Genomic DNA, 9,914 nt, shown 5'->3' with positions numbered 1-9,914 from the left:
CTGTTGAGCAGCACGTGCTGCGGTCAAGCTGCCGGGTGGGCTGCCATGGGGCCGGGGCGCTGCCCCTTGGCCTGGGCTGCTCCATCCCTGCACGGCCCCGCTGGGGGCAGCCAGGACCAGGGCAGGATCCTACCTATCCCCACACCTCCCTGGGGCTGGGGGCTGCCCCAGGAGCCCCTGCACCCCCCTCCCTGTGTGGCTGCGGTGCGACACACGGGGGCTTCGCCAGGCCGAGGCCCAGCCCCACGAGCCCAGGGTGCTTGGCTGGCATCCGGCACCCCCAGCCCAGCCTGGGCCTGGGGACAGCCAGGCCTGATCCTGCCGGATGGGTGCTGGGCTGGGCCGGGATGGGGCCTGGAGCTGCCCGCCCGCGGCCCCACTCCCTGCTCCGGGGCGGCTCCGCAGCAGGGCCGAGCGCAGCGTCCCGGGGGAGCGGGACGAACCCCGGCCCCGCGCCCCGCTCGGCGTCGGGACGGGGCTGCCATTGGCTCCGGCGGGGAGCGCTGACCGCCAGCTGCCTCCAAACTATTTCCTGTTGCTGCGGCGTTAATGCTAAACAGACCTTTCTCTCTCTTCCCTCTCTCCAGCCAAAGTGCAGCGGGCTCCTGCCGCTGCTCGCCTTCCCGCCCCGCTCCGGGGCCACCCGCCACCCCGGTGAGTACCAGTCCCGCCGGCCCCTGGGCACCAGCACGGGGCTCAGGGCCGCAGGGGACCGCGGGGCGGACGGGGCACCCAAAGGACCCCAGCGCCCCACGTCCACCCAGCCCTGATGGCTGCGGCGGGGTGTCACGGCTCTGCCCTGTTCCCTGCTTGAGGTGCTCCGGGTGGTGTGCCCGGGGACGCAGGGACGAGTGCCAGGGGACGCGGGGTTTGAGGGCGCAGGGCTCCGTGCCTGGGGATGCAGAGCTCAGGGCTCGGGGACGCAGCGGTTGAGGATGCAGGGCTTGGTGCTTGGGGATGCGGGGCTGGGTGCTTGGGGACTCGGAGCTTAGTGCTTGGGGACACAGAGCTCAGGGACGCCGAGCTTGGCGCTTGGGAATGCAGGGCTGAGCGCTCTGGGGCTGTGCCCGCAGGCGCAGCCGTATCCCGGGGTGATCCTGCTGTGGTGCCCCGGGGGTCCAGGGCAGCCCGGGCTCCGGTGGTGGGGACTCAGCGTTCTCCTGCCCAGCATGCAGCACCCACCAGGGCCCAGCTCCCTCTGCCTGTCCCCGGGCTCGCTCGCTCACACCCTGTGCCTGCTACCGCCCCGGACCTCCACCCTGCCACGGCTGACGGCCACGGGCGCCGAGCACCCCCGTGGCCCTGGGGCCAGCCCTGCGGTGCCCTTGCCAGCAGCCCTGCCACTGGCGGGTCTCCAGGGGTCCCTGGGGCCCCATGGCGGGGCTCTGCCCCTCCAGCCCCACAGCGGGGCTGTGCAGCTCCCAGCTGGCCCCCTTGCAGGGGCAGGGGCTGGCGGTGGGGCTGCTCTGCAAGGGAGGGTGCCAGGACCCTCCTGGGGACGCAGCTGGCCATGTTTCGGGGTGTCCCGCCGTGAGGAGCTGCTCAGTCCCGGGATGTGCAGCAGCCCCACAGCACTGGACTGTCCGGGGACGGTTCTGCTGATGTGTCACATTTTCTGCATTTCTTTCCTCATTCCTCCCTCTCTGGAGCCGTTTCTGGGAAATGAGCTCGTCCCCTGCCAGGGCCGGGCGCTGCATCGCCTCCTGCCCTGCCCGCTGCCCTGCCCGCTGCCCTGCCCGCTGCCCAGCCCTGTGCCTTGGGGGCCACAGCACCCCACAACTGAGGGGGACCCGGCCCCACACCAGCATTGCGGGGGCAGTGAGGGGCCGCGGGGACGGGCTGCCAGGGCTGGTGCTCAGCTGCTTAGGGCCAGGCGGGTCCCCGGGCAGGAGGAGGTGGGTGTTCACCCCTGCACCCCAGCGGGGGCTCAGGCACCCCATCCCCACGAGGCGTCATGGAGGAGATGACACAGGGCGCTCACGTCCCCTCCCAGCTCCCAGGGCAGGTTCCCGTGGGAGCCATGGCCAGCCCTGCTGAGAGGACGCGGGCGGCTTTTCCTCTTGCAGAGAGGCCAGCGCCTGCCCCTCGCCTGTCCTGCTCCGGGGCTGTGGCAGGAGCTGGGGGGGCGCGGGGTCAGCCCCGGCTCAGCGGTGTTCCCTGCTGCCTGCCGACCCAGCGGCCTTTGCACCATGGCCCGGTCCTTGCCCCCGCGCCGCGGGGCCCCACGGCAAACAGCCGAGGCTGGAGCTGGGCTGGGAGCAGCATGGGGACTGGGGGGGACGCTGCCCCGGAGGGGCTGTGTGGGGAGCGCACGTGTGTGTGCACACGTGCACAGGCAGCACCAGCTCCCGCCTGCCCCGTGGCCCTGCCGGCGTGGGCAGGCTTGCAGGGGTGTGCTGGGACCCCGGCCCGGCTCGGCACCGAGCTCAGCCACATGGCCCAGCCCTGTGTCCCGTGTCCTGTGCCCATGACCAGGGCAGAGGATGGAAAGCCTGGCCCGGTGCCGCAGATCCGCTTGACGTGGTGTCCTGGAGGAGCCGTATCCGTCCTGATCCCGCAGGAAGGATGGAGGGGCAGCGGGAGCGGGGCGGCTCCGGTTCAGCACCTGTGGGGCTTGGCCCTGGACTGAGCAGCCCAGACTGGGCTGGTGCTCAGTGGGGAGCCCTTGGGGCATGGTTGCACCCAGGCAGGCCCTAAAAGGGACAGGGGACTCCGGGGGCCCCAGCCCCCAGTAGTGCCTTGCTCAGCCCCTGTGTTCTGCAGATGCCGAGCACGTGCCATCCCTGGAGACGCTGAGCACGGCCGGGCGCAGGATGGAGACCCGCAGGCGGGACATGGAGCTGCTGAGCAACAGCATGGCCGCATACGCACACATCCGAGGTGAGCCCACCCGGAACAGCAGGGACACGTCCCAGGGGGGACCCTAGGGCCACCATGGGCCCCGCGGCGGGCACAGGCCATTCCCTCATCCCCTCTGCTCTCCCTGCAGCCAACCCCGAGAGCTTCGGGCTCTACTTCGTGCTGGGTGTCTGCTTCGGGCTGGTGCTGACCCTGTGCCTGCTGGTGCTGCGCCTCTCCTGCCGGTCCCCTACGCGCCCCCTGCCCCACCCACGGGACCTCAGCGAGGACGAGGAGGAGGAGGATGAGGAGGAGGATGAGGAAGAGGAGGACACCGTCGACCGCGCAGCGTCCGAGTCACTGCTGCCGGTGACCGAGATCCCGCTGGACAGCCATGGCCCCGGGGACGGGGCGCTGGCCGTCAACGTCTTCGCCTCGGCGGAGGAGCTGGAGCGGGCGCAGCGGCTGGAGGAGCGCGAGCGCATCATCCGTGAGATCTGGCGCAACGGGCAGCCCGACATCCTGGGCACCGGCACCCTGGGCCGTGTCCACTACTACTGAGTCCCGGCACGGGGGCAGCTGCCCCGGCACCATGGCCGGCTCCCCCCAGTAGCTCAGCCGACACCGTGCCACCCCCAGGAGCTGCCTAGGACCCGGTCTGGGGCCAGGAGACAGGAGGACAGGGGGGCTGCTCACTGCCCCTGGGTTGGAGGAGCTGCCCTGGAGCATCTCTGCACCGCTGCCAGCCGGACCCCGGTGCCATGGGCACCCCCGGGGCCAGACTCACCCCCGCCGCTGTGGGACACGACGCACTTTGAGCCATTGGTACGACTGCTGGCACCAGCCGAGCAGCCCCGGGACCCTGCGGGGACAAGGACAAGGACAGGGAAGACCTTGCCAGTCTTGGCCACGGGCGCTGGGCCCATCGGCTCAGCGCTGGCACCGCAGGGAGGCCCATCCCCATGGGTCGCGGTCGGGCTGTACGTCCGTGTAAGCTGTGGGGTCCTGCCCCTGAAACATGGTGCTGTTATACACTACCTGGAGCCCAGGGTGGCGAGGGCCCTGCACGCCAAGGGGGGGGCCCTGCGTGCCGGGGCGGCCATGGCTGCAGCAGCCGGCACAAGCGGTGCTTGGGGGGGGGTTGTTCTGGCTGCGGCTGCCTCCCCGGGCCGATTCCCTCCCCTTGGCCCCACTAAAATTAGCTGGGTCCTTTCCGGCACCGCCCGGCCCTGACCCAGCGCCCTCCCGGGGGTGCCGGGGCGGATGTTTCCCCACTGGGCTCTCGGGGCGGCGGGTGCTCCCCGGGGATGCGGGCTGGGGCGGCATCCTGCCCACGCTCCCAGCACCGGCCCAGCCCCGCGGGGTGCGGGGGCCCTGCTGCCCCCTCCCCAGCCCCTTCCCCGGCAGCTTTATAAAAATAGCTCCTTCCCAGGCCAGTCCCCCACGCCGCCAGCGCCAGCAGGATCCAGATGTTTTCCAGATGTTCTCCCAGCCCCACGCCGGTGGCTGGAGGCCAAGATGTGCTGGGGCTGGGCTGGGAAATGGTGCGGGGGCTGGAGGACGAGGAGGAGGATGAAGATGAGGAGGAGACGCTGCCCCAGCCCTCCTGCGGGCCCTGGCTCTGCATCCCAGCCTGGGATGAGGTGCAGGGGGTGGCAGGGAGCACTCGGCCCCCCCGGGACTGGCTGGCAGAGTTCTGCAGCCCTGCCCAGGACTGCTGGCACGTCCACTCCCAGCACCTGGGGCTGAGCACTGCAGGCTCCTGCCCTGGGCTCTGCAGTGAGCCAGCCCCGGTGGGACCCCCCTGTGCTGGGGCGGGACCCCCTGTGCCATGGTGGGACCCCCTGTGCCATGGTGGGACCCCCTGTGCCTGGCGGGACCAGCCCAGCCCTGCCCAACCCCGCAGGGACGTGGCAGTCCATGGCAGAGCCCCAGGGCTCTGCCCTCTGCAGCACCCACACAGCCCAGCAGCACTCCGTACCCAAAACAGTTTATTTTAAACAATATCTATACCCCCAGGGGCTGTTGCACGGCCTCGGGGCCACGCCACGCCGCAGAAAGCAGTGCCTGCGTGTGGGGTGGGCGTTCGTGCCCGATGGGTGCAGAACCGGGCTGGGGGCAGCGGGGCCAGGCAGCACATGGCACAGCACCGGCACAGCGCCCGCAGCACTGCGTGCCGCCCGCCTGCCCCGCACCCCCGGGGCCGCAGAGGGGTGGGCACCGCAGCTGCAGCCCCTGGCCGCGCTAGCAGGGCAGTGCCTTCCTCACCCGCTCGATCTCCGCCTGCGTGGGGAGAGGCTGTGAGCGTTGGGGGGGCGGTGGGGACCCCGGCACGGGGGCAACCCCTTGCCAGGGACTCACCTGCAGTGCCTGGCGCTTGGCCCGCTCCTGGCACATCTCCAGCCGCATGTCCTCCAGGTCCCGCCTGCAACGTGCCGGGGACGGCTCAGCCGGGGCCAGACCCGACAGCAAGCAGCCGGGTGCTGCTGGGGACCCCCCGCCACCCCCGTCCCCACTTACAGGTGCTGGACGCGCATCAGGTCCACGAGGATGTGCAGGGACCGGACCTCGGCCTTCAGGTCCTCCAGGGCCAGCCTCTCCTCCGGCCGCGGTGCCGCTGGCACCTCTGTGCTCCATCGCGGGCCGGGTGCCTGCCCCGCACCAGGGAGAGGGGCACAGAGCCCGGTGTGGGGTGGCCCCTGGGGCTGCTCCCCCTCGCAGGGACCCCCCACACTCCCCAGGGCGAGGCTGGGTGGCCGCTGACCCGGCACCCGGGGGCGTGTGGCAGTGGGGTGGCTCAGCTTGGCTGTGGTGACCGGCACCGCATTGAAGCCATCAGCATCTGCCAAAGAGAGAGCATCAGCACCCGGCGTTGGCACAGGGCATGGCCCTGTGATGGCTGCAGTGCCCGGCACCGGCACCCAGCACCTACCTGGGTCGCTGGCTCTGCCCCACTCCGCGTCAGCCGAGGCGCAGAGCTGGGGGCCGCCGGGCCTGGGGACGGCAGAGGTGGTAAAGCGGCACAGCCGGGCCGTGCTCGGCCCTCCCATGCGGGAGATGCAAGCCCCACTCCGGGGACCAAGCACGGACATCGGCACGGTGCCAGCTCTGGGGGCATCATGGCGGCCCCAGACACCCCGGCACGGCCGCGTGTCTCTTACTTGCTCGCCAGCGTGGGGGCCGGTTTGGCCTTGGCAGGGACAGGGGGAGCAGGAGCCATCCTCTTGCTGGGGGGGAGCTTGGCCGGCTCCATCCTCACTGGTGCCGAGAGCTCTGGGGAGAGGAGGCAGGACCAGGGCTGGGATCGGCACAGCGAGCACCCTGCGGCACAGCCAGGCAAGAGCGGGGCAGGAAGCGCTTCCTGACGGGGAGCCCCGACTGCGGCCATGCCCCGGCACCGGGGACCTGCCCAGGCACGGAGCTCCTGTCCCGGGCATGTCCCCATCCCCATCCCCATCCCCATCCCCGTCCCTCCTTCCTCCCCTGGCCCAGGACTCACCCGGGTGCTCCCCCTCCTCGCCCGTCTCGTCCTTCGCTGTCTTACAGGCTGCCGGGGAGCAAAGGGGCTCGTCAGGCACTGGGGGAAGGACCCTCGTTATGGCCCCTCTCCCAGGGACCCTTTGGCTGGGTGGGACAGCCCCCCCACGCCCTGCTAGGCCATGGTCTCCGGGGGCCCCTCCATCCCTGACTGCCCACGTCTCCGCACTCTGCTCCTGCCAGGGGCCCTGGGCTCAGGGTCGTGTGGGGGGGACAGGGAGTGCTGGGGAGGAGTCGCCCACAGGCAGGACCGGTGGGTGACACGGTCCCACGGTGCTCCTGGGCCCAAGGTTCCCACCAGCACCGTCTCCCACGCCTGCCAGGGCTGGCAGCGATGTTCGGCAGGACCCGACCAGCCCCATGGCGGCTCGGCCCCACCGCCCACGGCACCATGTGCCTAGGGTCATATCTGCTGGTTCGGGGGCAGCCACCCCTCCTGCCAGCCCCACGCCCAACCCTGCACCCAGCTCTGCACCCATCCCCGCACCCAGCCCCGCTGCGGTCGGTGCTTCCTCTGTGCGCGGCAGAGCAGGCAGCTGCAAACCTCCCCCAGAGCACCGGCACCGCAGCACGGGCAGGATGCCGTCCCACCGCCGCCTATGGCGCAGCAGCAACCCTCTGCCACCGAGCCCCGGGGTCCCACTGGGACGGACCCCCCAGCAGAGCAGGATACGGGGCATCAGGCCACAGGCATGTGCCCATGGACCACCCTGTCCTCATGGTGGGCCACTCCGTCCCTGTGGTGGGTCACCCTGTCCCCATGGTAGGCCAGCAGCCCTGATGCCACCTGGTCCCTGCCGCCAAGAGCACAGCCCTCACCACGGTGGCCTTGCAGGCACCAAAAATGCCTGCGGGTTTTATCCACCCAAAAAGACAGCTGCAGCCATGAAGGCCACGGGGACGAGGATGGGGACGAGGGTGCCCGGCCCCAAGGGTGCGGGGAGCTGCTCTGCGGGCCCCGGGGCTCCATTGCTCTCAGCGGCGCAGGGTTGATGGTGCCCGGAGCTGCCCAGCACCCTGCCACAGCCCCTGCTCCTCCTCAGCAGCTCCCCCGGCTCCCCCTCAGCAGCTCCCCCAGTTCCCAGAGCACCGGCACAGCCTGGGAGCAAGCACAGCCCTGCGCAGGTGCTGCTGCCAGGATGGTCCCCATGCGTGGCACCTCCGGAGCCGCGGCCGCTCCATCCTACCTGCCGGCGCGGGGCTGCCCACGAGGCCGTGTGGCGTGGTGCCGTGCCAGGCTCCCCCGGCTGTTACAGCCCCACACCACGCATGTGACGCTGGAGGAAATCGGCTCCGCGCTGGGAAGGAAGTTGAAGCAGAGAGCACCTCCGTGCCGGTCCACGCCGCATCCCCATGCCCCACGGGGCTCCTCCTGCCCCCCGGCACGGCTGGCCCCACGGCTGCCCCAACCCACCTTGCACCCGGCCGCGGGGCTGCCCGGCCATCCTGGCGGGACACCGAGGCCCCCGGGGCCAGACGGCCACCGTGGCCGGACTCACCGGACTCCACGTCCCGGGATGGCATCGCCGGCTTCAGCTGCAGGAGAGCAGGGGTGGGTGAGGATGGGGCACCGGAGCACACCCGGCGCTGGGACCTCAGGCAGGGACCACTGGCATGGCACAGCCCACAGACACCGGACTTTGGCCCTGTGGAGCCCACCACGGTGCAGGGTCTGGCTGCACGAGCCCTGGGGCAGCACGGGCAGGGTGGCTCTGGTGCAGCCCCCACTCACCGTGGGCACCGGCGCCGGCAGGAGCTCCACGAAGTTGTTGGGGAACAGCCCTCTCTGGTGCCGGCACTGCCCGTCCCACCAGCCCTCGACCTCTGTCCGCTGCGGGCAGGGCAGGGCAGGGGTCAGCGCCAGGGACCAGCCTCAGGGTCGCCCCTGTCCCCGCGCCCCCTCACCTTGCTGAGGACCTGGATGACATCTCCCCGCCGCAGCGGCAGCTCATCCGGCAGCTCCGGGACATAGTCAAACAGGGCCCGGCAGAGCTGTGGCTCCTGGTCTGCGTGGGAAGGGCAGGACGGGGCTCGCAGGGTCTGGCTCCTCCCCAGGTCCCCCCAGCACCCCGAGCCCAGGGGAGTCCCCACAGGGCATGGCCCCGGTCCACGGCATGGGGAATGGGTGACTCACCCAGCTCTGGCGGCAAGACGGGTGCCGGGCGCTGTGCTGCTGGCCACGGCTCTGCCTGAGGGACAGGAGACAAGCTGGGGCACGAGGGTCCCGGCTGCGAGCTGGGGCCGAGGACCAGCCAGGCAGCACCCGCCAGCTTGCAGAGCCCTGTGTCCCCCCAAGCCCCAAGCTGCCCCCAGCACGGATCCCCCCACCCACCTTCTCCTCCAGCACTGGGAAAGGCTTGGGCATCTGCTTCAGTGCGGCGTCTCGGCCTCGCCGTCAGGGCAGGCACCTGCGAGAGCAGGGAGGGGGTTCCCTGCCGCGGCTGAGCCCCGAATGCCGGCAGGGAGCACAGCACCGGGGCCCCGCTGTGCCAGACTGTGGCCCTGGGGGCCCAAGGGAAGCTGCGCCTGCAGCCACCAGCCCCGCAGCACAGCCCGACATCGCTGCCCCGGAGCTTCACCACGGGGACACACACAATGGCCCCCGCTTGTGGCATGAGTAGCACGGGGAGCCCGCACCACTGGGGCCAGGCCAGCTCCCCCATGGGCCACCCTGCGCTTGCACCCAGCCCTGGCACCCCCTGATGCAGGCAGTGGGCTTGGGGACCCATGGCAGCAGGGGGGCTTGGTGACAAGGGCCAGGACTGCAGGAGGCCGGGGCTGCTGCACGGCAGCCAGAGCGGAGGAAGTCACAAAACTGCTGCATGGAAAGAAGGGGCTGGCGAGAGGAAGGGACCGGGAGCCGGGGGCAAACCCACAGGGCTGCCCTGCTCCTCCTCTGGCACCTCCTGGCTGTGCCGGAGGCCGCCAGGAGGCTTCGGTAGAGCCAAATCCCCACAAGCAGCCACGCAGGAATTGCCTGGGCTGGGCTGTCCGGGACCGTGGCAAGGGGAGCTTGGACATGGCCAGACCAGAGGGACCAGCCGCCCCGGCAGAGTGGGCACCTGGGCCCACCGGCACAGGGGCGTTCATGCAGGAGGGCAGCAGTGGTAACGCGCAGGGGCCAGGCGGTCGGGGCTGCTGGTGCTGCTGCCGGCTGGCGCTGGTATCTGAGGAGACCTGAGGCTGCAGCCGCAGCGTTACAGGTTAAAAAGGGGCACCCGCTCGCCTTGTGTGGGCTTGGTCTCCTCTGGGGTAATCCCATCCGATGCACAGGCACGCACAGCCGCTGTGGCATCTCTCCCACCCGAACGCTGACTCACACCCTCCCAACACTCACGCCTTCACTACAGGCGATTTGCCGCCTCCCCCGGCGTTGCTGCCGGGAGCCGGAGAGAATTTGTCCCAACTCTCCCACCGCTGCCACCCGGCAAGCTCGGCAGCCGCCGGCTGGGGAAGGCACGTGTGCCAGTAGCAGCTCGGAAATGCTGGTGCATTGCTTTGGCTATCGCTGTTACATGGTGGGTTTAGCAGAAGCAGCC

At 71.0% G+C, this 9,914-nt stretch overlaps 1 protein-coding gene across 2 annotated transcripts; it reads left to right on the top strand.

Annotated features, from left to right (window-relative positions):
• Positions 1-549: 549 nt before the first annotated feature.
• Positions 550-3,869, top strand: EVA1B (eva-1 homolog B). Of its 2 annotated transcripts, XM_050909972.1 has the most exons (4): positions 550-601; positions 2,444-2,454; positions 2,748-2,880; positions 2,990-3,869. In XM_050909972.1, exons 1-4 carry the CDS (start codon positions 550-552, stop codon positions 3,397-3,399), a joined length of 606 nt encoding a protein of 201 aa, XP_050765929.1. In that variant the 3' UTR covers positions 3,400-3,869. The 2 variants fall into 2 exon arrangements, with proteins under 2 accessions (XP_050765929.1, XP_050765930.1); XM_050909973.1 differs by lacking the exon at positions 2,444-2,454 and having other exon boundaries at positions 601-654; positions 2,764-2,880.
• The last annotated feature ends 6,045 nt before the right edge of the window (positions 3,870-9,914 follow it).

The sequence above is a fragment of the Gymnogyps californianus genome, chromosome 22 (genome assembly GCF_018139145.2).
Source record: "Gymnogyps californianus isolate 813 chromosome 22, ASM1813914v2, whole genome shotgun sequence".
NCBI lineage: Eukaryota > Metazoa > Chordata > Aves > Accipitriformes > Cathartidae > Gymnogyps > Gymnogyps californianus.
Note: the sequence above shows the minus strand (reverse complement) of the source record. Positions and strands in the feature narration are given on the sequence as shown.

Excerpts from the sequence above, each read along its gene's own strand:
- EVA1B (XM_050909972.1), top strand. The coding sequence starts at position 550 with ATGCTAAACAGACCTTTCTCTCTCTTCCCTCTCTCCAGCCAAAGTGCA. Across the intron at positions 2,881-2,989 it reads CGCATACGCACACATCCGAG|CCAACCCCGAGAGCTTCGGG; the intron begins GTGAGCCCACCC and ends CTCTCCCTGCAG.